The sequence below is a fragment of the Chiloscyllium punctatum genome, chromosome 29 (genome assembly GCF_047496795.1).
Source record: "Chiloscyllium punctatum isolate Juve2018m chromosome 29, sChiPun1.3, whole genome shotgun sequence".
NCBI classification, from domain to species: Eukaryota; Metazoa; Chordata; class Chondrichthyes; order Orectolobiformes; family Hemiscylliidae; genus Chiloscyllium; species Chiloscyllium punctatum.
This window is the reverse complement of record NC_092767.1, coordinates 70920850-70948567: the sequence shown is the minus strand read 5'-3', so window position 1 is coordinate 70948567 and position 27718 is coordinate 70920850. Positions and strand designations below refer to the sequence as shown.

General features: G+C 43.1%; 1 protein-coding gene across 8 annotated transcripts in view; it reads left to right on the top strand.

The window, feature by feature from the left end:
• npas1 (neuronal PAS domain protein 1) overlaps positions 1-27718 on the top strand; it is a 442697-nt gene that overhangs the window by 285980 nt on the left and 128999 nt on the right. For 7 of the 8 annotated variants that reach the window (XM_072549363.1, XM_072549362.1, XM_072549367.1 and 4 more), the window contains one exon: positions 23248-23337. The exons of the other annotated variant lie outside the window; for it this stretch is intronic. In XM_072549363.1, coding sequence (XP_072405464.1) covers positions 23248-23337 — 90 coding nt within the window. The remainder of the gene's footprint in view (positions 1-23247; positions 23338-27718) is intronic. 8 annotated transcript variants of the gene reach the window in all.

Below are 27718 nucleotides of genomic sequence, written 5' to 3'. Positions count from 1 at the left end.
GCAAAAGAGAAAGCATATAATGTGATGAAGGACTGTGGAAAGCTGGAGAATTGAGCAACCTTCAAAGACCAACAGAGGACAGTGAAGAAAGAAATAAGGAGGGTAAGCTAGCCAGTAATATTAGGGACGATTACAATAGTTTCTTTAGATATATAAAGGGAAAAAAAGAGAGGCAAAAGTGGATATTGGGCTGCTGGAAAATGATGCTAGAGAACTGAATGAGTACTTTGCATCAGTCTTCACAGTGGAAGACACAGGTAATATCCCAAAAATTCAAGAAAGTTGGGGGCAGAAATGAGTACAGTGGCCATCACCAAGGAGAAGGTACTAGAAAAACTGAAAAGTCGGAAAGTGGACAAATCGCCTGGACCAGATGGGCTTTTGCTTTCCCTATTACCTGCTGAACTTGGATGCTAGCCTTTTGTGATTCATGGACAAGTATTCCTAAATCCCTCTGTGCTACAGCTTTCTGCAGTATTTCTCCATAAAAGTAATTTTGACTGAGTCAAACAATTTCATTCCAGAGGCTTGAGGACAAATTCCAGGGTGATCTTTTCAATGTTGTCTTTTAGACACTTAACTAATCTCAGGCAACCCCTCAAGATCGAGGGTGATTCCATTGCTGTTCAGGGGTGGCTGGTCAGACCAATGTTCATTCTGTAGTCTCTGCCATGTTTGGCAGATATTTGTGGGGAGGGGTGATTTGTAATGGTCATGCTTGAAGGGTTGCGGAATCTGAGTTTAGAAGTTAGTCCACTCCCTCTAAAACCTCTGTACCTTCCTGACAAAGCCTCTTAATAGACTCCATGCCTTCCCTAAATAGCCTCTACACTTCTGCTTGGTCATGAGCCAGGATTGCCCCTGAGTTGATGGGTATGTTTGACCTCTTCAGAAATAGGAACAGGAATGAACCATTCAGCCCATCCAATGTGCTCTGCCATTTCATGTAAAAATGTCAGAAATAACTCTTCACTACCTTTTACTTGCTCTATCCCCATAAAACTTTGCACCAGGAGTAATCAGAAATCTATCAACTTCTACCTTAAATACACTCAGTGACTGAGCCTCCACAACCTTTGGGAGAGTTCCAAAAATTCACAACTCTCTGAGTAAAAATTATCCTCATCTCCATCCTAACCGGCATCCCCTTTATATTTAAACTGCGCTCCCTGGATCTAGACTCCCTCCCTAGTGGAAAACCTTAACTGCATCAATTCCTTTATATGTATTATAGATTTCAATGAGATCCTCTCTCGTTCTTCGAAACTGTAGAGATTAGAAACCCAGTTTGCCCAATCTGTCTTCATAGGACACTCCCACTATGCCAAGAACAAGTTTGGTGAATCTTTATTGCACACCCACTTTTACAATAATACCTTTCCTGAGATAAGGAGATCAAAACTACATACAATATCCATCACAGCCTGCCGACATGAGAATAGCCCATTTATTCCTGCTCTTTGTTTCTGTCTGTAAGATAATCCTTACTCCATGTCAGTACATTACCTCCTACAACATGTGCTTTAATTTTGCCAATAAACCTTTAATGGGGAACTTATCAAAAGCCTTCTGAAACTTCAAGTATACTGTATCCATTGACTCCCCTTTATCAATTTTGATAGTAATGTATTCAAGCACATTTGTCAAACACAGTGTTCTATTTGCAAATCCATGCCAACTATATTCAATCAGTTCATTTTTTATTCAAATGTCCACTTATCATATTCTTTACAAAACATTCTAACATAGAGTCATAAAGATGTACAGCTCAGAAACAAACCCTTCGGTCTAACCCATGTTCTACTACTGATGTAAAACTGACAATCTATAATTACCTGTTTCTGTTTTGCTCTCTTTTAGTGGAGTGACATTTGAGAGCCTTGAGTTTGAGTTTGTGCCTTCGTAACTTCTTTTGTTCAAATTTAACACCCACTTCTATTCAGCAGTATATGGATAACTCCAGCCAATGTCATCCACACATTGTCCTTCTGATCTGAGATCCTCTTTACTAATGTTATCTATTATCATCAGAACAACTCCACCTCCTTTTCCCTTTTGTCTGTCTTTCCTAAATGTCAAATTTCATTGAATTTACAGTACTCAGTCCTGGCCACCAGGCATGTTTCTGTAATGTAATTAGTTTAGATAAGATTACTTACAGTGTGGAAACTAAGTTTCCAATAAGTCCACACCAATCTGCCGAAGCACAACCTGCCCAGACCCATTCCCCTACATTTACCCCTTCACCTAACACTATGGGCAATTTAGCATGGCCAATTCACCTAACCTGCACACTTCTGGACTGTGGGAGGAAACAGGAGCATCCGGAGAAAACCCTCGCAGACACGGGGAGAATGTGCAAACTCCACACAGACAGTCGCCTGAGGCGGGAATTGAACCCGGATCTCTGGCACTGTGAGGCAGCAATGCTAACCACTGTGCCACCGTGATGCCCTTGTATCCGTATTTGTGCCCTTAGATCATCTGCCTTGTTGAGAATGCTATGTATTCAGGTAGAGTGCCTTTACGTTAGTCTTTTTGATGTCATTGCACATTTGAGGCATCCCCAATGCTCGGATTTCCACGTAAGATCTTCCTTCCATACCAGGCAACATCCTAGTAAATCTCCTCTGAACCTTTTCCAAAACTTCCACATCCTTCCCATAATGCGGTGACCAGAACTGCAAGCAATACTCCAGGTGTGACCACACTAGGGTCTTGGTACAGCTGAAGCATGACCTCGTGGCTCCGAAACTCAATCCCCCAACCAATAAACACCAACACACCATATGCCTTCTAAACAACCCTATCAACCTGGATGGCAATTTTCAGGGATTTATGCACTTAGACACAGAGATCTCTCTGTTCTTCTACACTGCCAAGAATTTTACCATTAGCCCAGTACTCTGCATTCCTGTTACTTCTTCTGAAGTGAAGTGCCTCACACTTTTCCGTATTAAACTCCATTTGCCACTTCTCAGCCCAGCTCTGCATCTTATCTGTGTCCCTCTGTAACCCACAACATCCTTCGCACTATCCACAACTCTGCCTACCTTAGTGTCATCTGCAAATTTACTAACCCATCCTTCTAAGCCCACATCTAGATCATTTATAAAAATTGCAAACAGCAGTGGCCCCAAAACAGATCATTGCGGCACACCACTGGTAACTGAGCTCCAGGATGAACATTTCCCATCAACCACCACTTCTTTCAGCTAGCCAATTTCTGATCCAAACTACAAAACACCTTCAACCCCGAAACTGCTTACTTTGTGCAATAGCCTACCGTGTGGAACCTTTTCAAACGCCTTACTGAAGTCCATATGCACCACATCAACCACCTTACCTTCATCTACCTGTTTTGTCACCTTCTTGGAGAACTCAATAAGGTTAGCGAGGCACAACCTACCCTTCACAAAACCGTGTTGACTATCCCGAATCAAATAATTCTTTTCCAGATGATTATATATCCTGACTATTATAACCTTTTCCAACACCTTACCCACAACCGAAGTAAGGCTCACTGGCGTATAATTACCAGGGTTGTCCCGACTCCCCTTCTTAAACAAGGAAACAACATTTGCTATCCTCCAGTCCTCCAGCACTAGTCTTGTCAACAATGAGGACATAAAGATCGAAGCCAAAGGCTTTGCAATCTCCTCCCTGGCTTCCCAGAGAATCTGAGGATAAATCCCATCCGGCCCAGGGTCTTGTCTATTTTCAGATCTTCCAAAATTGCTAAAACTTCCTCTTTGTCAACCTCAATTCTATCTAATCTTGGAGCCTGTATCTCCGTATTCTCGCTAACATTGTCCTTTTCTAATGTGAATACTGACGAAAAGTATTCATTAAGCTTCCCCTGTGTCCTCAGGTTCCACACATAACTTTCCACTACTATCTTTGATTGGCCCTAATCTTGCTGTAGTCATTCTTTTATTCCTGATATACCTGTAGAAGGCCTGAGGATTTTCCTTGATCCTATCCACCAACAACTCCTCATGAGCCCTCTGGCTCTTCTTAGCCCTCTTTTTTGATCTTTTCTGGCTAACTTACTACTCTAAAGCCTCCTAACAGAGCCTTCATGCCTCATCCTCACATAAGCCTTCCGCTTCCTCTTGACAAGAGCTTCAACTTCTTTAGTAAACCATGGCTCCTTCTCTCGACAACTACCTCCCTGCCTGATAGGTGTATACTTATCAAGGACCCGTAGTAGTTGTTCCTTAAATAAGCTTCACGTTTCAAGAGTGTCCATCTCCTGAAGTTTCCTTCCCCATCCTATGCATCCTAAATCTTGCCTAGTCGCATCTTAATTGCCTTTCCTCTATTATACCTCTTTCCCTGTGATATATACTTATCCCTGCCCATTGCTATTGTAAACATAACTAAATTATGGTCACTATCGCCAAAGTGCTCACCTACCTCCAAATCTAACACCTGGCCAGGTTCATTACCCAGTACTAAATCCAATATGGCAACACCCCTTGTTGGCCTGTCTACATACTGTGTCAGAAAAACTTCCTGTACACATTTAACAAAAACTGTCCCATCTAAACTACTTAAACTGTAGTATTCCCAGTCAATATGGGCGGCCAGTGGGCAGCATGGTGGCACAGTGGTTAGCATTGCCGCCTCACAGCGCCAGAGACCCGGGTTCAATTCCCGCCTCAGGCAACTGTCTGTGTGACATTTGCACATTTTCCCTGTGTCTGCGTGGGTTTTCTCCGAGTGCTCCGGTTTCCTCCCACAGTCCAAAAAAGTGCACGTTAGTTGAATTGGCCATGCTAAATTGTCTGTAGTATTAGGTGAAGGGGTAAATGTCGGGGAATGGGTCTGGGTGAGTTGCTCTTCGGAGGGTCAGTGTGGACTTGTTGGGCCGAAGGGCCTGTTTCCACAACGTGTGTAATCTAAGTAATTTAATCTAATCTAATATTGGAGAAGTTAAAGACCCCATAACAACTACCCTGTTACTTTCACTTCTATCAAGAATCATCTTTGTTAACCTTTCCTCTACATCTCTGGAACATTTTGGAGGCCTAAAGCAAACTCCCAATAGGGTGATCTCTACTTTCCTGTTTCTAACCTTAGCCCAAACTACCTCAGTGGATGAGTCCTCAAACGTTATCTCAGCTGCTGTAATACTACCCTTGATTAACAATGTCATACCCCCGCCTCTTTTACCATCTTCTTTGTTCTTGCTGAAACATCCTCAGGTTCTCATCACCCTGACAAGCTAATTTAAACACACCCCAATAACACTAACAAATCTCTCTGTGAGATATCAGTCCTAGTTCCATTAAGGTGTAACTGGTCCAGCTTGGACAAGTCCCAGTTGCCCCAGAGCTGATCCCAGTGCCTCACACTCTCCTTCCTACAACCATTCTCCTGCTTCATATTCAAACGGTCAATCCTCGTACTGGGAGTTATGCTGAGATTACTGCTCTTGAGGTCTTGCTTTTAGATTTCCTTCCCAACTCCCTGATATTTGGTTAAATTATATCCTTGAAACTTTTCCGCTATCCTCCTGCCATGACTGAGTTCTACCTAGAGCTGTTTTATTGAGTCTGCTGTCAGATTAGATTCCCTACGGTGTGGAAGCAGGCCCTTCGGGCCAACAAGTCCACACCGACTCTCCGAAGAATAACCCACCCAGACCCGCTCACCTACTCCCTACTAATGCACCTATCACTATGGACAATTTAGCATGGCCAATTCACCTGGCCCGCACATCTTTGGACTTTGGGAGGAAACCGGAGCACCCAGAGGAAACTCAACGCAGACAAGGGCAGAATGTGCAAATTCCACACAGACAGTCGCCCGAGGCTGGAATCGAACCCGGGTCCCTGGCGCTGCAAGGCAGCAGTGCTAATCACTGAGCCACTGTGCCGCCCCACATGCGATATGAGCTGCCCAGAGGTACTGGTTTTGGGTGCTTAGTGACTTGAGGCAGGGCAAATTATTTCAGCAGAACCAAACCAACATTCAGATACAATATTAAACTAAAGTCCTGTCTGCCTTCTGAGTTCCAGCAGCATTATTATGACAACAGGTTGCATTTATGTCACACCTTAGGCCTGGTAAAATGCTCCCAAGGTGATTCATAAGAGGTAATGCTTGACACTGAGTCCACACAAGGCAATATTAGGTTGATGGCCAAAAGCTTGGGCAAAGCATCATAGAATGATTTCAACACAGAAGGAAGTGTTACGTCTTGTAGTTTCCAAATAAAATGTTCAAAATAATCATTCTTTTTGACACAAATGCCAAAGTTTTTATTGAGTGTGTGTTTTACAGCCTTTCTTATGGTAGGTGCACTGATACCCCTGGTACATTGACTGTAGGGAACTCTGTACATACACATGACATAAAAGTTTCTTCACAGGCCAGTTGGCCGATAAAGCCATGCCTGCTGTCTGAACAGCAATCCACAGGCTCATTTATTTAGGCCCAGATGGGAAAATTGTGTTTTCACTGATCTCTGTTATACCCTACTAGTCACTGGCTGACAAATAGGAAAAGACTGTTTATTTTAAATAAATGGCCAGATAATATGGTTTAGGTTTAGATCATAAAATAACTCTTTGCCAAGAGAACGATCTTGTGCTTCTTCAAGATCATTTAAGTCTGACTGAGAAGGTGCACTGAGCCACAATGGCCCATCTAGTCCAGAAAGCACCCCTGCACACCCAACCTCTGACAGCAAGATTACATGTCAGCCTTGATTTGATGCTCAAGTCCCTGGGGTGGGACTTGAACACTCGACCTTCTGACACTAATAAGAAAGAGAGGCTTGCATTTATATATTAGGGATCAAGACTAGGCCAAGTCATTTCAGAAATGATTGAATTCGAAATATGTAAGGGATTCCCAGGGAGCTTTCTCACGCAGCCATGTTGCTGCACTTGGAGAGAAAGGATGAGACCCGATTGTAATATCGTTGATTTACAATTGAACAGGGTCAGTGCTGATTTGAAAGATGTGCTGGAAAGCACAGCGCATTCCCAGTGTGTTAGCTTGGGAAGACCTCTGGCATTGAGCTCCTTGATTTGTCTGTTGGAAGAGTGAAATAACTTACACTTATGAAGCATGTTGCATGTCTTTGACATCGTAAACTACTTTCAATGAAGTATTTTTGAAGGGCACTCAGTGTTGTAATGCAGGATAAATAGTAGTCAACATTTGCACAGCAAGCTTCCACAAGCAGAAACATGATAGCGGCCAGATAATCTGTTTTAGTGATGTTGGTTGAGTGGTCAATCTTGATCAGGAAACCAGGATGAACTTCTCTTTTTCCAAACAGTATCGTGTTCCATTTATGTGTGAATGAGAGGACAGACAAATGAAGTCCAGGCTCAAGTCTCATTCGAACGTTGGGTGCCTTTAAAAGTGCAACACTCCAAGCGGCAGCCAAGGGTTATGTGCCTGGAGTGGAACTTGAACCCACAACCTTCCGACTCAGATGAGCTGAGTGGAAGGGTGCTGGAGATGTCCTGGCGCTGTACAACATGCAAGTACCAACTTGCTCTTAGGGGCTGTCTCCTCTGTCATTGTTTACTCCTTGTGATTAGTGAATCTGTGGAACTCTTCACCACAGAGAGCTGGGTCATTAAGTATATTCAGGCCTGAGATAGAGACATTTTTAATCAGGAAGGCAATCAAGGGTTAGGAGGAAAAGGCAGGAAAGTAGAGTTGCGGATTATCAGATCAACAATGATCTCATTGAATGGCCAAGCAGAGTTGATGGGCTGAATGACCTACTTTTGCTCCTACATCTAATGGCCTGACTTCCAAGATGGGAGCAAAAAGTAAATAGAAGGTAATACTTGGAAATGAGCATAATAGTCATACTGGAGATACATTTTGAAGTTGGTGGGTCAAGACAATATGTGACATTCGCGGTTTTACTACTGTTTTCTCTGGGACAGTACTGAACAGTGATGTTCAAGGCTTATTTTGAAGTGGAGATGGATCAGTATTCTCTTATTTTCGACCTGCACAGAACTCTGAGGTCCATGCTTGACTACAATCCCCGGAACCAGAAGTCAATATGGCATTTGCAATACAAAGACTCTTGGAGCAGCTGTTAGAGCCCCACAGATTAGACGGGACACTGGGATGAATAGTGACATTTGGGCCTGTGAATGTGAGGAGACAAAGAATCAGTTAAAGCTTCACTCCTCCTACATCTTTGGATGTGAGTCCTGTTGGTTGAGCTGGCAACTACTGCTCATGTTAATTCCCCCTGAGTAGTGGTGGTGAGTTGCCTTCTTGAACAGCTGCAGTCTGTGTGGTGTAACCCGTGCTGTTAGGGAGGGAGTTCAGGATTTTGACCCAGTGACACTGAGGGAATAGCCAATATATTTTAGAATGGGGTTCTAAGAGGGTATTGCTCCCAAGACTCTTTGATGCATGTTGCAGCTGTACAGGTTAGGCCAGTTTTGGAATATTGTATGCAATTCTGGTCTCCCTCCTGTTGGAAGGATGTTGTGAAACTTGATGGGTGCAGAAAAGATTTACAAGGATGTTACAGGGTTGGAGGGTTTGAGCTGTAGGGAGAAGCTGAATAGGCTGAGTTTGTTTTCCCTGGAGCAGCAGAGGCTGAGGGGTGACCTTATAGAGGTTTATAAAATCATGAGGGGCATGGGTAGGGTCAGTGAACAAGGACATTTCCCTGGGGTGGTGGAGTCCTGAACTAGAGGGCATAGGTTTAGGGTGAGAGGGAAAAATTTAAAAGGAACCTAAGTGGTGCATTTATGGAATGAGCTGCCAGAGGAAGCGGTGGAGGCTGGTAGAATTACAACATTTAAAAGGCACATGGATGGGTATATGAATAGGAAGAGTTTAGAGGGATATGGGCCAAGTGCTGGAGAATGGGACTTAATTAATTTAGGATATCTGGTCGGCATGGATGTGTTGGTCCAAGAGGTCTGTTTCCATGCTGTAAATCTCTATGACTCTATGAACTCATGGCTATGATGCTGCATGATAGCACTTTACAGGCTGGCTTCTGAAGAGCTGTGTGGCATCAGTAAAGTCAACATTGTCTTACCAGATTGTAGAACTGCTCTGTCATTGGAGAGAGAGAGAGAGAGAGAGAGAGAACTGACTGGTGATGGTTTAACCTGAGAGTCAGCATACTTCAGGCAAGGAGAGAGGTTGAGAAGGAGAGTCCTTTATTATAACCCCACCCAGTGTGAGAATTGAACCCATCCTGTTGACGTCACTCTGCATCGCAAACTAGCTGTCCAGCCAGTTGAGCTAACTGACTCTTGTGGCACTAGTAATTTTCAAAACCATCTGAAAATCCCACTGCTTACAAAAAGAGCACAAAACAGTTCTGACTGCTTTTTTTGCAGTGATGTTAAATATCGACACATGGAAAGAGAACAGGGATGTGTGTGGTGTTGGGGGGAGGGAGGTGGGAGGTGGGGGGTAGTGGGTGAATACAAACAAGAAAGCAAACATTAATGATTCATCTCTCACAAATTGTTGTCTTGAGTCAGTAATTGTTTCACTGCGCTCCTGCACAGTCCACTAACAGAATTACAATATGTCAATAGAAGCAGATAGAAATAATGGTCTGTGAATGTATCAGATCGGACGCGAATACAGGAGACAGCTAATTAATAATGGCAGACGAAATTGCTTTTTTTATCAAGAGGTTCCACTTGGGCACTTATGTTTGTCTCCCAGACACTTCTGACTTGATAGATCTTGGCTATAAAGAGATTATTGGGGGATACAAAGTTCCTTTTTTCCACTTTTAATGGGCCTGATAAGGGCCACGAGACTTTGGACTGAGTTCATCTTGACTTCTATCTATTAATAAGCTTCCTCGTGTGATAAATGGGTGCAGGATCTCTCTCTCCTGGGCAGAAATTGCATTTCGTTGCCAATGTCCTTGAGAGAAGGCGAAGGTGCTAACAATCTGGGGCCGAGGTTGACTCTTGATAAGAGTTGCCAACTCTTAAGTTGGATGTGTTTGTGGACGTTACAACATATGACTTCTTCCCACCGACATGGAATCACAGAATTGTTACAGTGCAGAAGGAGGCCATTCAGTCCTTCGTGCTTTCCTCAGTTCTATTCCGAATGCCGATCTCCTGCCTTTCCCCACATCCCTGCACACCATTACTTTTCAAATAATCATCAAATACCTCCTTGAGTGTCTTAATTGAATCTGCCTCCACCACATTTCCAGGCAGTGTAATCCAGACCCTAACTACTCACTGTGAGAAAATATATTTTCCTCACATCACTCTTGGTTTGCTTGAAAATCCCTTTAAATCTATGCCCTTGTACATTTTTTTTCTTTTACGAGCAGGAACACCTTCACCCTATCTACACAATCTTGCCAGCTGATGATTTTGAAAATCTCTGTCAAACTTCTTCTCAGTCTTCTCTTCAAGTAGAACAGTTCCAACTTCTTCAATCTATCCTTATCACTGAAGTTTCTCATCCCTTGATTCGTTCTTGTAAATTGCACACCTGGTTATAAGGTGATGTCCACAACTGTCAACTGTACTCCAGCTGAGGTCTAATAAATGTCTTGTACATGTTCAACATCACCTTCCTGCTCTTGTGCTCTATGTTCTGATTAATAAATATGAGGACACTGTATATTTTATTAAGTGTTCTCTCCACACATCCTGCCACCTTCAATAAGTTAAGCAAATCGCCAATCTTGACCACCAACCCCTACCTGACATGAACTTCATCGCGACAGAATGCCTCCCAGCCAATCAGAATGCAAACTCTCTGTTACCTAATTGGCTGATTCTTGTCTCTCAACCAAACGTTCATTTCCTTCCCAAATTTTGATTGTGACCAAAGACAACAAGAAAAAGTTCAAGCCAAATAATTTTTTTTCAAGGCAGCTGAGATTTGTTTCCAGGGTTTTGCTGGAGATTTAGTCTCAGCATCTGGAGACTCTTGGCCAATCCTGGAAGATTTGGAAACACTGCTGAAAGTCTCCTTGTGTATCTCGTAGTTAGACTGCTGCAAAAGACAGCTCAGGACAATTTGCATAGGATATCTGTGTGCCAGCAACTGTGGTTCAGTGGGTAGCACCTTTATCTATAGTTCAGAAGATTCAAGTCCTGCTCCAAGGCCTGTGCGCAAAGCTATGCACTGACATTGTATTCAGTACTGGGGGAGGGCTGTACTGTCAGAAGTGCAGCCTTTCTGATCAAATATTGGATTGAAGCTCCATTTTACTGCTCTGGAGGCATGTCAAACACCAATGGTGCCATTTTTAATAAGAGTAGGGGAGGATTCTCTGCAGTGTCCTTCCTGTCTGATATGTATCGGCCAATCAACATTGACTGGCAAGTTTTAATTCTATTTTGATTCCCTTTAAGACAGATATGGGGTGAAATCTTTTTTCACAGGCTTGCGAGTTTTTGGAATTCCCTTCTTGAAAAGATGGTGGAACTACAGTTTTCAATAATCTTAAGGCAGAGGTGGATAGAATCTTGTTAAGGGGCTGAAAGGCTCTGAGGAGTAGGCAGAAGTGTGTTTGCAATAAAATCAGCCCTGATCTTATTGTATATCGGTACAAGCTTAGGGATTGAATGGCCTACTCCTGATTCATATGCTCATACATATACAGGTACTGTTGAACTGAGGTTGTGAGAGATTAGCGCCTTGATGTTCGCAATTTGGCTTGAGAGAGGATGCTGCTGCTGGATTATCTTTCTTCTTACTGTATTTGAAGGATATTGATGTACAATCTCTGTTATATTATCAGGACTTTTTTTCATGACAAAGTCTGGGGATAAATGTTGGCCAGAGGAGACAGCACTCGCTCTTTTCTTGAAATAGTGTCATTCCAGAGGCCATGGTTTCATGCTTCATCCAAAAGATGGCACCTCCAAAGACTGCGGCTCTCCCTTAGTGTGATCCTGGCCTGTGCTGGGGGAGGCAGGGATACTTTGTGACCCCCTACAAAATGAGCTGAATGGCTTACTCTTCCAAAGAGTGTCAGTACATTAAAAAATCCAACAGCAGCATAAGAAAGTAGAAGGAGACTATTCAGCACTTCAATTGTGGTTCATCACACAATGGCTAACCTTCTACTTCAGCATCTTCTTTCTGTACCATCCCCATATCCCTTCATGATTTTAATGTTTAGAAATCTATTGATCTCCATCTTAAACATTCTCAATAACAAAACTTCCACAGGCCTCTGGAATACAGAATTCCAGAAATTCATCCGCCTCTGAGTGAAGAAATTCCTCCTCCTCTTAGATGTTCTCCTCTGCTTTGAAGGGTGGAAAGTGGTAATACTACAGGCTAATATTCTAGGAATATGGGTTTGAATCCCACCAATGGCAGGTGGTGAAGTTTAAATTCAGTAAACCTAATCTAATGGTAAATGTTGCAAAAACCCATCTGGTTCACTAATGTTGCTTTCAGGAAGAAAATCTGCCATCCTTATCTGGCCTGGTCTTTGTGTTACTCCAGATTCACAGCAATCTGATTGACTCTTATCTGCCCTCTGGGTAATTAGGAATAGCAATAAGTGCTGGACTAATCAGTGATGCTCACATCCCATTTAAAAATTTAAAAAAAGTCCAAAATGGCCAGCCCCTTATTCTGACTCAATTTAGAGTCATAGAGTCATAGAGTCATAGAGATGTACAGCATGGAAACAGACCCTTCGGTCCAACCTGTCCATGCCAACCAGATATCCCAACCCAATCTAGTACCACCTGCCAGCACCCGGCCCATATCCCTCCAAACCCTTCCTATTCATATACCCATCCAAATACCTCTTAAATGTTGCAATTGTACCAGCCTCCACCACATCCTCTGGCAGCTCATTCCATACATGTACCACCCTCTGCGTGAAAAAGTTGCCCCTTAGGTCTCTTTTATATCTTTCCCCTCTCACCCTAAACCTATGCCCTCTAGTTCTGGACTCCCTGACCCCAGGAAAAAGACTTTGTCTATTTATCCTATCCATGTCCCTTATAATTTTGTAAACCTCTATCAAGTCCCCCCTCACCCTCCGATGCTCCAGGGGAAACAGCCCCAGCCTGTTCAGCCTCTCCCTGTAACTCAAATCCTCCAACCCTGGTAACTGTACAAGGAGTTCTAATATTTGGAATGGGAGTCGATGTGCATTCACTTCACTCAATGGTGCAAGTACTCCCTACCAAGACTGGGCTGACAGCTGAGCTCTCAGTTGAAAATATCCCAAGGTTTAACTGACCTCAGCCTGTTTAATGCAGAAGTAGGATTTGCGAAGTGGTGACTTTTTTGTTCCCCAGGACTCTAATCCTTCATCTCCAGCATAATATGCAGCAGAGAAGTATAAGAAGTCAGATATAATTAATGTGTTTGATGTTGTAAGCAGACCACGTCTCGTACAGCTCAGCTCCTGATAGTGTACGAGCAGGAATAACAGTCTGGAACAGAATGTTTAAGTAGAGGCAGGTAGTTGATGGAATGAAGATTAGGGACAAAAGGGAGATGAGGCCTCATGAGTCTGCTTCACCATTCAATTAGATTGTGGCTGATCCATATTAACATCACTTGTCCCCAGCTCCCCCAACCCTGATCCATAAGATCATAAGAAATGGAAGCAGGGGTATGCCATTTGGCTCAGCACCTTATTCCAAAAACAGCTGATCTGATTGTGACCTCAACAGCACATTTCCTGCCGATTCCCCAGAAGTCCGGACTCACTTGTCCATCTAACAACTGAGAAAACTGTGGATGCTGTAAATCAGAAACAAAAGCAGAAATTTCTGGAAAATCTCAGTTCTGCAGAAGGTCAAAACATTAACTCTGATTTCTCTCTGAAGATGTTGCCAGCCTTCCTGAGTTTTTCCTGCAATTTTTGTTTATGACCCTTGCCCATCTTCTGACCCAGTCATGAATTTGTTCAATTAGCACAGCTTCCCTTTCTCTCAATGGATGAAAATTACAAAGACTAACAGGCTCTTAAGGGGGAAAATAAATCCTCCCTCAGCTTCATTTTAAAAAGACGACACCATATCTTTCAACTGTGTCACCTGCTTCTGATTTATCTCATGGGAATAAACGTCTTCTTAGCATCTGTTCTGTCAAGTTCTCCCCACCCTTCAAAATCATTAATAATACCTCCACTCCCCAGTTTCCTAATTCCCCCAAAGCTCATCAGTTTCAGTCTTGATCTATATCCAAAGATGGAGCATTGACAGCTGTCTGGGGTAGAGAATCCCAAAGATTCATCTCTGTCAGAGGGAAGAAATTGCTGCTCATCGCAGTCTTAAAGGCTGACCAGTCATCCTGAGGCTATGACATCTGGATCTAAACCAATGGACGTCAAACTTGTTCACCTGTGGACCACTTGGTGAGGAAGTAAGACCATGGGTCCACTTACTCATCTGACCACCCACTTTCACTTGCCACCTCAAAAACATTCATCAGATTGAAAGGAAATTCTTAATAATTTGCTGCTTTTAATTATCAAATGTAATCAGTCTTAGTGCATTTTAGTGAAGAAGGGCTTATGCCCGAAACATCGATTCTCCTGCTCCTCGGATGCTGCCTGGCCTGCTGTGTTATTCCAGTATCACACCTTTCAACTCTGGAGCATCTGCAGTCCTCACTTTCTCCTATTTTATTTTATAAGCCTCAGAAGGAAGTTATTAATTCTTTCCAAAAAAATCAAAAAGCATTTTAAGATTGTAAACATTAATATGAAAAGGGAACATGTTTATTGGACACATATGTGTTGTAATTCTTCATCTGAGAAATTAATATTAATACTTAGACAGGGTAATCACAGGAAACATGTTCCCGATGACTGTGGAGTCCAGAACTAGTGGTCACCATCTAAGGCTATTTAGAACTGTGATGAGGAGAAATGTCTTCACCCAGAGACTGCCACAGAAATTGGTCAAGGCCTAACATTGAAAGTTTTCAAGAAGACTTTAGGTATAGTTCTTAGGGCTAAAGGGATCAAAGGGTATGGGGAGAAAGCAAGAACAAGGTCCTGAGTTGGATGATCAGCCATGATCACAGTAAATGGCAGAAAAGGCTTGAAGGTCTGAATGGCCTACTCTTGGTCTTATTTTCTATGTTTCTAAATTTCAACCAATTCTCTATCCAGAGGAAACAATCTCTTAGCATCTGAATGATTTAGTTAACTATTTAAATAGGAGTTCAAATACCACAATGGCATTTTGGAAGAATTTACATTCAGAGGCTATCATGGTACAGTAGTGACGATGTTTAATCTGGTTTAAGAAGCTTGGGTTCATGTCACATCCGCTGCAGAGGTGTGTCATAACACAACTGAGCAGGTTGATTAAAATTGCTATAAAACAGAAGATAGTGGAACAGTATATTTTTTTCATGAAACACAGGGAATGCAGGACAGGCTCAGCAGGTCTAATGGCAACTGTATAACCATTGACAATGGCCATAATAAACCTTCTGGTTTACTAATGTCCTTGAGCAAGAAAATATGCTGTCCTTACCTGATCTGCCCTACATGTGACTCCAGGCCGAAAGTGATGTGGTTGACTCTTAACTGCCCACTGGGGTGGCCTGAGCCAAGCCTCTCAGTTGAATGGTAATTGGAGATGGGCAAGAAATGCTGGTGCCCCCGTCCTATGAAAGGATAAATAAATAAAGCACGAATCCTGGGTTTTGTGCTTTCACTCACATTTTTAAAGCCAGGATTCAATGTGCTTTGTTAATCTATCCCATGCCCTTCAAATATTTGTACATACCAACTATATTTAAAAACTGGGAAATGAGATACACAGGTCCAAATCATCTTGTTTACTTCAAATTGGAGTACAACCAGAATGTTAATTTGCAATTGTCACTGTTTTTATTTTTTGAATTTTCCTATTGGGAACCCCCTGTTCCCTGCCATTTCCCCCTACCCCATTTAAATGTATAATTTTAAAATTGTATACCTCTTTCCGATTTTTATCTGTTAAAATGTTATCAGTTCATATTCTGGAGTCGAATGAGTACCCTGTCGCATATCGTCTTCCTCTCTGTTATATTTCCAAGCCTGGTAGGAATTTGCAAAATTGAGCTTGGTGCCCTCATGTCCTAACATACATTTATGTAAATACAAGTGGAGTAATTAAGAGGATCGGGAGGAGGCAGGTGAGGTGTTGTGGTGGGATGGGGATGGGGGTAGGTGAGATAGGGCTGATGAAGTGCGCTTGGTGCATGCAGTAACTCACCCCATGGAAGGAATATGTAATCGACAATTCTGACCTCTAGTTTGGCTGCTTTGCTAGGCGCTGAAGCTGTTCTGGTCCATCCCTGATTTCAGCTAAAGGTCAGGCTTCTTACGATCGGTGACAGCAGTATTGATTTTTTCCCTTCGGTGAATGCGGTGCAACACACCTTGAGCTATTGGTTAATGCAGCCCCTGAAATGCTAGCCACCCTTTCCTGCTCATTGAAGCTTCGACAGAAGACAAACTATCTGATTTTCAATTCACGAGCTATCTCTTTGCCTTCCTGCAAAGTCACAGCATCTGTTTTCCCTTCACACTCTTGTCTCCTGTTCAGAATAAAGAACAACAGCACTAGACTGCTGCTGAGGACAGATATAGGAGACTAATACAAAAGTACGATACAGTATTGCAATTGCTGGAAATCTGAAATGGTAACAGAAAATGGCTGGAAATCTTCAGGTCAGGCAGCATCCATGGAGAGAGAAAACAGAATTATGTCCAGTCAGAACTTGACAATGGGTAGAATAAAGAAGTAAATGTGTCTTGACAAGGTGTGAATGGTGACATAGCAATCATCTAAATAGAACATAAAGGGGTAAAGAAAGATGTAAGAAAGTCACAGAATTGTTGCAGAGCAGAAGGAGGCCATTCAGCCCTTTGTGTCCACACTGGCTCTCTGAATGAGTAATTCCCTTCATGCTTTTTCTCATCTTCTACTCTTAACCCTGCATATTCTTCCTTTTCACATAACTCTAATTCCTTTTTCAAGCTGCCTCAAAGACACTCTTAGGCAGCTTGGTTCAAATGCTGAACCACTCACTGAAATGAAAACATTTTCTCCTCATCACTTTTTTGCTGCTTTCACTAATTACTTTAAATCTGTGACCTCTCATTCTTGATCCTTTCATGAATGGGAACATTTTCTCCCCCTCCAGACTCCTCATGATGTTGAACTTCACGATCAAATCTTCACTTTGCCTTCTCTTCTCCATGGAGAGCATTTGTGGGCGGCACGGTGGCACAGTGGTTAGCACTGCTGCCTCACAGCGCCGGAGACCCGGGTTCAATTCCCGCCTCAGGCGACTGATTGTGTGGAGTTTGCACGTTCTCCCCGTGTCTGCGTGGGTTTCCTCCGGGTGCTCCGGTTTCCTCCCACAGTCCAAAGATGTGCAGGTCAGGTGAATTGGCCATGCTAAACTGCCCGCAGTGTTAGGTAAGGGGTAGATGTAGGGTTATGGGTGGGTTACGCTTCGGCGGGGCGGTGTGGACTTGTTGGGCCGAAGGGGCTGTTTCCACACTGTAAGTAATCTAATCTAAATCTAATCTAATTCCTAGATTCATAATCTGTCTTCATAACTGAAATTCCTCTTTCCTTCTCCCAGAATTCTGGAATTCTCCACTCCAGTGAATGGTGAAGGGTAGATAATTGAAAATATTTAAAGAGGAAGTAGGTAGATTTTTGAAATACTGTGGAGTTGAGGGCAAAGAGGAGCTGGTACAAAAGAGAATTTGAGGATTGGGGCAGATCCACCATGATCTTTGAATGGTGCGACAGTCTTGAGGGGCCGATAGCCTATTCCTGCTCATATTTGTAATGTTCTTATGTTTCTCATCTCTGAAAACAGCCCAGTTCACAATAGAGAAAGCAAAAACACATACAGCAAAATGGAGGCAGAGGTAATGATGTAAAATGGATGTAAACTGTAAAAGTGATGAATGTGTAAATTACCAGGTGGAAGGATGAAGTTTAATTCCTCAAATTCACAGTGCTAGCTTTCCTGGAATTCTGCGACAGATCACAGACAGAGAGGCTACACCATGAACTGCATAAGAAATAGGATGTAGATGTGATCTCGCCAGCCCTGTATACCTGAAGCATAATCTCTCCACTTACAATAAATGATTAATTTGATTAATTTTCCTAATTATTTTTAAGGGGGAGTTCTAGAGTTGAAAGCCAAGGTAAGTGAATGCACAAAGGTTAATCACAAAGTTTACCAACTTCTAACCTCGAGGAATGTGCAAGAGCTTTAGATCAATTAGCTCTACGCAGTAAACCAACAGAGACAGCTAATGCTAAATATAGAGACAAAGTAAGGTGCTAGGGAAGATTATCTATGTCCTGCCAGTGTCAATGGGCTGACCTGCCAACCCAAGAGGTATGAGGCCAATGGTAGCATCTATGCAGGCTATTGTGTGGGTAAGATTGATAAATAGAGTGATTTGATTTTTGATTATTGTTCTAACCCTTTGAGAGGGCAAAGAGAGCAAGGGGCTGACTGAGATTTGACAGCGTGTACTAATCCTATCATCCAGTCAGGGAGCTGCCCTCAGAGGGGGCCACAAAATGAGGGAGGGCCCATTTTCACAGTAACAAATGTTATAACTTCCTTTGATCAGCAAATGATTCCAGCTGAGAGCGTGGATTGGGGACTTTATCTGAAGGTGCTAAAATAGGTTGGAATCTTACCAAGAGGTTTAAAGCAGAACTCAACAGCAGTACAGCTAACAGGTTTGGCTGCTAAAAAACAGTATCCTCACTTGACCCATGCCTGTTTCTTTGGCTGAATCCCACCAAACCACTATCCTATTCCTTTCAGGGACATGATATGAGTTGTAACAGTGTCTGGGAAGGAAGGCCAGATGGTGGGTTATTAGGAGTTCATTTGCCATAGTCCCAGAGAACCATGTGGCTGCTCTCTCATTAGAGACAGGTGGTGGTGAGTTTATCATGAGGGTCACCATGCCTCAACCAAGGGACAAAGTTGAGAAGGTAGGACCTCCATAGTGATGTTCAAGCAGTTATCACTTACAACTTCCAAGAGGGTATGTCTTCATTGACCCAGATACTTATTCACCATTGATTATGAAGGCAATGGGCTGGCTGTCAGAGTTGGAGATCCACCAAGAGGCAAGTTGCAGTGCACAGTAAGTAAAAGAGAGGTCCTTTCAATGTAGAATAGACAAACAGGAGGTTGGAAGAACACAGAAAGCCAGGCAGCATCAGAAGGTGGAGAGGTCCAAGTTTTGGGTTGAGATCCTTCATCAGGACTCAGCTCATAATGATGCCTAGCTTGCTGTGTTCTTCCAGCCTCCTGTTTGTCTGCTTTGGATTCCAACATCTGCAGTTTTTTTGTCTCTAACCCTTCAATGTGGAGACCTGTCCCTGACTTCAAAGAAGGCAGTGGTACAGTAGTAATTTCCCTGGGCCAGTAACGTAGAGATCCAGGCAAATGCTGTGGACATGTTTTCAAATCCTACCAGAATAAACCTGGAATTAAAGTTAGTCTCCGTGATGGTAACCATAAAATTATTGTCATTTGTCATAAAAATTCATCTGGATTCAGTGATGCCTTTAAGAAGAACTGTCCTTACCTGGCCTATTTAACCATCTACAAAATGCACTGTAGCAACTCACCATGGCTTCTTCAGCAGCCTCTACCAGTCATGCGAGCACTAGCCCTTACAGACAAGGGAAGCAGAGGAATGGGAACTAACACTTTCTGTTAGTTCCCTCTGAGCCATTCACCATCTTCACTTAGAAATATATCACCATTCCTTAAGTGTCACAAGGTCAAAATCCTGGAACTCCTTCCTAACAGTACTGTAGGTGTCCTTACACCACATGGACTGCAGTTGCTCAAGAAGACAGTTCAGCACCACCTTCTCCAGGGCATCTCGGAAGGGACATTAAATCCTAGCCTCACCAGCGATGCCCATGTCCCAAGTGCAGTGAAAACAAAATCCTAAACTGTGATGTCTGAAGTGAGAGGCAGTGCTTGTGACATTAGCAAGAAGATAACTTGCTGCACGATTTGCATTTATAGACTGTGTTTAACACACATTTTAATGTGCTAGAGTGATGCCATATAAGGACAGATGGTCAAAGAGGTGGGATTCAAGAAGAAGCTTAAAAAAGAGGAAGGAGAGTTGGTGGGACAAGTAATTCCATGGCTTCGGACTCAGGAGGCTGAAGACATGGCTCTCAAAAATGGAGTGATTAAAATTCTAGGAAATGCTCAAGAAGGTCAGAATTGGAGGGGTGTAGAGATCATAAAGAATTAGCGAATTGGAGGGGGTTACAGAGGTAGCTAGATGAAGACATTTGAAAGCACTACATGAGTAATTTTTTTTAAAAATTAGTAAATAAATCTCAGAGATGGAAACATGTCAACAATCAACATTCTGATGATTAAAAAATTGGTTTAAAAATTCATCTGATTTATTAATGCCCTTCCTGACCTAGTCCAGTCTACATATGACTCCAGACTCTCAGCAATATAGTTGACTCTTCACCGCCCTCTGAAGCAACGCTGGCAAGTCACTCAGTTCAAGGGCACTTGGGAATGGGTGATGAATGGTGGCCTTGGCATCATTGCTCACTTACCACGAAAGAATAAAGGATAAAAATTCACTACCTCTGCCACTGACGTAAAATCTGTGATGGGGTTATCTATGATATTCTCTACATCTTTGAAAACAGTGCACAGCATGAACAGGGCAATAAGTCCATTTTACTTCTTCTCATTGAGGAGCAGGGCAGCCGCTAAAACCGATTCTGCTATTTAATCATCTCTCTTTATTAAAGCTGCAAACTGACACCATCCCAGATTTGACATTTCCAATACTCCCAATGCAGCACAGTGCAGTAAAAGCTTCTTCTCTGAAAATAAGGAAGCTTGTTTTGCAAAATTAGTTTGCACAGAACATGTGATGGAAATGGATGAATGCTGGGGCTGGCTTTCTTTGGAGCCTTGCTCCATGCTTTAAATTGCCAGTTTAGTTCTTCCTTGAACTGTCCCTTTTTTTAATGACATCATCTCTGCAGCACAGAACAGACCATTCGGCCCAATGCTGGCCTGTGTTCATGCTCTGAGTGAGCTTCCTCACATCCCTCTTTGTCTCACACAATAACAGTGAAACAAAGAAGAACTTGCATTTGCATAGCAACTTCCCTCATCACCAGCATTCCAAAAGGAAATACTTTATTGAAGTATTGTCACTCCTGTAATGCAACAAATGCAGCTGCAAATTTGTGCACAGCAAGCTTCAAAAACAGCCATGTGATAATACCCTGTTTTAGCAATGTTGGCCAGGACGTAAGGAGAACTTCCCTGGTCTTTCACATTCACCTGAAAGAGCAGACGGGGCTTCCGTTTAATGTTTTATCTGGGTAAAACAGCATCTCTAACAGAGCATCACTCCCTCATTGAAGTCACAGAATCTTCAATTTCTTTCTTGCTCATATGTAGCTCCCCCTTAAATGCATTTATGCTATTCATCTGTGGCAGTGAGTTTCACCCCCTTCTTTGGGAAAGGGATTTTTCTTGAATCTGTAACTCTTGAATCCACTTGAACCTATTGCCCAATCAGCAATTATCTCAAACTATCATGTGCTAATTACTTAGTCACTTCCAGTGTGTGTTTTCTGCATTTTTTTTGCCAACACCCATGTTTGGCCACTCTTTGTTGGATGTCGGCTGTGGTTCAGTAGTTAGCAGTCTTGCCTGTGCGTCAGAATAGTATCAGATCAATCCAATTCCAGAATGTTGACCAAAAAATCCCCCAGTTGGTGCACCCATTCCATGCTGAGGGAGTGCTACACTCTTGGTGGTGCTGCCTTTTACAACAAACTTTAAACCGAGGCCTCGCTTGCATTTTCAGGTGTCCTCACCAGTATTTATCCTTCAAATAATATCACAGTCACAAATATTAAAAAGAAGTGCTGGCAAAACAGAGTTCTGAGGAAAGACCATAGCGGACTTGAAACAGTAACATTGTTCCTCTCTCCACACCTGCTGCCAGACCTGCTGAATTTCTCCAGTCCTTTCTGTTTTTATTTCAGATCTCCAACATTCGCAGTGTTTTGCTTTTGCGCGTTCACTACATCCCTGTGTGTAGGAGCTTGCTCGTTGCAAATTGCTTGCTATATTTCCTACATTACAACAATGACAGTGCTTTATTGGTTGTGGAGTACTTCGTGACATATTGAGTTTGAGAAAAGGCACGTTATAAATGCAAGTTCTACCTGCAGTTTTTTCTATTGATGGCCATTTTTTGGGTCAAGGTGAGGGAATTCAGTAATGTGAGAAAGAACCATTGGAACCAAGATATTAATGATGGGCACATGGAAGAATGAGGAACTCTGGAACTTTGCATTGCCAGGGAAGGGAGTGAGTATTGAAAATGATGGTTGTGGAGCCAATCAGCAAACTGCTTGGTCCTGGATGGCGTTGAGCTTCTGGAGTGTTGTTGGTGCTGTTTCATCCAGGCAGTGCAGAATATTCCCTTATGCTGCCGATTCCTGATCTTGATTAAAGGATAATTAATTGACCCTGGACAGTGGTAGAATGCCTCTGATCTTCTTCAAAATGCTACACAGGATCTGTTATGTTTGCCTGAGAGGGAAGATGGGGGCCTGTGTTTTAATATTGTATTCAAAAGACTATGCAGTATTGAATTTATCAATGTGACATTTATTGAATGTATGATGTTCTTGAAAATTTATAACATATAAAGTGGCCATTCAGTCCATTATCTCTTTGCTAGAGGGTTCCAAAACAAAATTCATGTTTTATTCCATTAACTGTGGAAGATTAAGGGGTGATCTAATCACTGATTAATATGAGAAAAAAAATTTCAGGAGAGTTGTGATATTTTTGTAGGATTGACTAAAGCAGTGATGAAGAGTAAAAATTTCCTGTGTGATGGAGGCAGAGTTCCAAAAAAGAGGGCACAGATTAGAGTCGAGTCGTTCAGTAGTGAAATTAGGAAGTGTGTTTGGGCACAAAAAGATGGCAGAAATTTGTAACCCTCTTGTAAACGGATTATTTTTAATTCACTTGTGGAATGTGGGCATTTGTGGCTGGCCAGCATTTATCACACATCCCAAGTTGCTCTGGAGAATGTGATGGTGATGGTGGAATATTAGTGAACATTTCTTTCTTTTCCATGTCAACAGATGTGAACTGAATGATCCTTAAGTGGTCAAAAAGCATTTCAAAATAGCAAACTGTTTAACTTTAATTTCTTTTCTTGCTTTTCTTCTGCAGTCCTTGGATGGTTTTATTTTTGCACTAAATCGAGAAGGGAAATTTTTGTACATCTCTGAAACTGTCTCCATCTACCTGGGACTGTCGCAGGTAGGAGAAATACTGTTAGTCTCATTCCTTCTTAGTAGAGTTGCCAACTCTCCAAGATTGGCCTGGAGTCACCTGGGACTGAAGACACTGCCATGCAAAACCCTGGAGAAAAATAATAACAGGGATATTCATCTGCTTTGAACAATTTTCTTTACTAGTTATAAAAACAATTGAAAATGGGAAAAAGAAGGTTGTTTGACTGACTGTCAAACATCATCCAATTGGATAATGAATCTTTTTGCTCTCTGATTGGTCTGAGAAGGCATTGTATCACAAGGATGGACATGTCAACTGACCAATGGCTAGAAGCTGGAGGAAGGGCCAAGTCATGTAATGACGCCTCCAGGAATAGGTTTAATCAAAGTTGGCAACCCTACGTTTTAATGCAGTCGTCAAATGTTCCCAATGCAGCAGTATTGATTGATTGATTTGATTTATTGTCACGTTTACCTAAGTACTGTGAAAAGCTTTGTTTGCTTTGTAAGCAAGGACATACAGATCTCACAGACAGAGTGAGACATACAGGTTACATTGCACAGGATGTGTGCAAGGCAAGGCAAAGTTAACAACATCAATGTTATTTGAAGTTAGAGTCTATTCATCAGTTTAATAACAGCAAGGAAGAGACAATAGGTTCAATAGGTTCTTGAACCTATTGTCACGTGTGTTTGTAGAACAGCATTATCAGGGTGGGATGGGTCGTTGTTGATGTTGGCAGTCTTTCCGTAGCAATGAGAGGTGTAAATGGAGTCCATGGATAAGAGGTTGGCTTCTGTGATAGTTTGGGCCGTGCACCAAACTTTCTGGTATTTCTTATGGTCCTGGGCAGAGTGCTGCCATACCAGGCACCTGGAAAGTATGCTTTCTGTGGTGCATCTGTAAAAGTTGTTATTCCATGCTCATATCTTGCACCTCAGCCCCATCTTTGATTATCTCCCAAAGCCACTGATGCAAATTCAGATGACACATAGCCTCACCTGAAGCTCAAGTACAAGAGAGCCCCTGGTAAAATAAACACGAGGCAGTCAGATATTACAGCTTCAACACCTGTTCATTTCAGAGCAAGAGGTGGTTATTGAAGATTGCGGAGTCCAAAACCAGGGGCCACAGTCTAAGGGTACATGGTAGACCATTTAAAATGAAGAACAAGGAGAAATGTTTTCACCGAGGGAGTGGGGAGCCTGTGGAAGTTTCTGCCACAGAAGTGGTTGAGGCTAAAAGATTAGATTACCTACAGTGTGGAAACAGGCCCTTCGGTCCAACCAGTCCACACTGACCCTCCAAAAAGTAACCGACACAGACCCACTTCCCTCTGACTAATGCACCTAACACTATGGGCAATTTAGCATGGGCAATTCACCTGACCTGCATATTGGATTGTGGGAGGAAACCGGAGCACCAGAGGAAACCCACGGACACACGGGGGGAATGTGCAAAACTCCACACAAACTGGAATCGAATCCGAGGATGGAATTGAACCTGGGACCTTGGTGCTGTGAGGCAGTAGTGCTAACCACTGAGCTACCTTGCCATTCCCAACATTGCATGTTTTCAAGAAGGAGTTCGATAAAGGTCTTAGGGTTAGAAGAATCAAAGGGTATGGGGGCAATGTGGAAACAGGGGATTGAATTGGATGATCAGCCATGATCATATTGAATGGGGAGCAGGCTTGAAGGGCCAACCAGCCTACCCGTGCTCCTATTTTCTATGTTTCTATGTTTCCCCCTGGCCTGGGGAGGGAGGAGGCTCTGCAACCTGGGGAACAGTATTAGAAAAAGAGGGTGGCTATTCAGGACTGAGATGAGGAGGAATTTCTTCACTCAAAGGGTGATGAATGTTTGGAATTTTCTATTGTTCAGTTTGACCAGTCAGTGAACATGCTCCATGGAGACAGGCCCGCTTGGAGTTGGGTTAATCCTAGTGGTAGCAGGCCAAGATCTTATTCATTTAATTAGTTACTCAGCAAATCCTACTGACCTCAACCCATAGAAACATGGAATATAGGAACAAGACTAGGCCTTTCAGTTCTTTAATCCTGCTCATGTTTCTTTGTTTTTATGGTTTTATTTCAATATTTCTATCTTTGTATTTTAAGGAGGTGGTGGCCTACTGGAAATGTCACTAGATTAGTCATTTAGAGGCTCTGCAAATGCTTTGGTGACACAGGTTCTGGACCATGAAGTTAGACTCAGCGATCATGTCAACTATCATCAGTTGTCTTGAAAACCCATCTAAAGCCCTTTTGGGAGGAGATCCTGCTGTCCTTACCCATGACTCCAGCCTACATGTAACTCCAGGCTGTAAGCAGCGTGGTTGATACTTAACTGCCCTCTGAAATAGCTGAGCAAGACACTCAATTCTGGATAATTAGGGATGTGCAACAAGTAAACGATGCCTACATCCCAAGGAAGAATAAGAAAGTAAAGCTCCTCAAGTCTATTCCACCTCTCCATAAGCTCGTCTGCACCCTAACTCCACACATTTGCCTTTGCCTCATATCCCTTTGGCTAACAATATCATTCAATTTAGATTTGTAGTTCACAATTGATTGAGCGCCAGTTGCTGTTTGCGGAGGAAAATTCTAAGCGTCTGTGTATCGAACAGTTTCCCAACTTCACTCCGAAAGAGCTGCGGCTGCTTGAAATCAGAAACAAAAATAGAATTTGGTGGGAAAGCTCAACAGGTCCAAGGAAGGGTCACTGGACCCAAAATGTTAACTCTGTTTTCTCACCACAGATGCTGCTAGACCTGTTGAGCATTTCCAGCAATTCTTGTTTTTATTTCACTCCTGAAAGATAGGGCTCTATGTTTTTGACTGTGTCTCTCAGTCTCAGACAGCACAACCAGTGGAACAGTCTCTATATTTACCCTGTCCTTTCTCTTTAATAACACTTGTAAAAATCTCCAATTAAATCACTCTCCAACTTTTTGAAACCCGGGTTTGTGTGACCTTTGTTCATTATGTAATCCATGATGCCATGGGGGACTTACTCAAAAGACCAGCAATTAAGGCCCTTAATTGTAAAATAATGGCCACTGTAGGGCCTGAACCCGCCACCTGCCTCGTAGATGGCTCGCTGTCATGTAAGAAATGTGTCTCGTATCCCAACTGCTTGCCTGTTATGGTCAGTGTTGAGGGCCTCCCAGTGCCTCAGTCTGGGAGCAGTTGGAGATACAGAAGACAGGCAAGGAGTCAGTGAATACAGATCCCCGAAGGTGAGTGATAGTCGCTTGCTGAGTTTAATACGCTTTGCTCCAGATCTCAGTTTGTTGACAGTCAGGAGGTGTGGGTTTGCTGATGTGACACCATCGTGCTGTGGTCAATTTGTCCAGGTAAAGTCAGGTCATAGCTATAAATTACAAGATGGTTTCCTGGGAATTGAAGATCACTATTCTCAATTCCAAACTGCGTTACCATTCCAAGTGGCCGATGATGCACTGCAGCACATCTAATCCATTCCCTGCATCCCCATCCTCAAACCCCACCCCTCCAACCACAACAAAGACCAAACCCCCCCCCCACCATCCACCCCACCAACCTCCATATACATTGCATCATCCTCTGCCATTTCTGCATCCTACAAACGGACCCTACCACCAGAGATATATTTCCCTCCCATTCCTATCTGCGTTCTGTAAAGAACATTCCATCCGCGACTCCCTTGTCAGGTCCATGCCCCCAACCAATCCACCCTCCCTTCCCAGCACCTTCCCCTGCTACCACAGGAATTGCAAAACCTGTGGCCACACCTTCCCCTTCACCTCCGTCCAGGGCCCCAAAGGTGCCTTCCACAGCCATCAGAGATCTACCTGCACTTCTACACATGTCATTTAATGTAACTATTGCTCCCAATGCGGTTTCCTCCACATTGGGGAGAAAGGACACCTACTTGCAGAACGCTTCAGAGAATATCTCCTGGTCACCCGCACTGTCCCGTGGCTGAACACTTCAACTCCCCCTCTCCCCTCCACCAAGGACATGCAGGTCCTGTGCCTCCTCCATCGCCAAACCCTAACCACATGATGCCAGGAGAAAGAATGCCTCATCTTCCACCTTGGGACCCTCCAACCACACGGGATCAATGTGGATTTCACTAGTTTCCTCATTTCCCCTCCCCCCCGCCTTATCCCAGTTCCAACCTTCCAACTTGACACCACCCTCTTGACCTGTCCATCTTCATTTCCGCCTATCTGCTCCACCCTCCTCTCCGATCTATCACCATTATCTCCATCTCTATTCATCTATCACACTCTCAGCTACCTTCCCCCCAGCCCAACCCCCCTCCCATTTATCTCTCCGCCCCCTTGGTGCACAAGCCTCAGTCCTGAAGAATGGTTTTTGCCCAAAATGTCGATTCTCCTGCTCCTTGGATGCTACCTG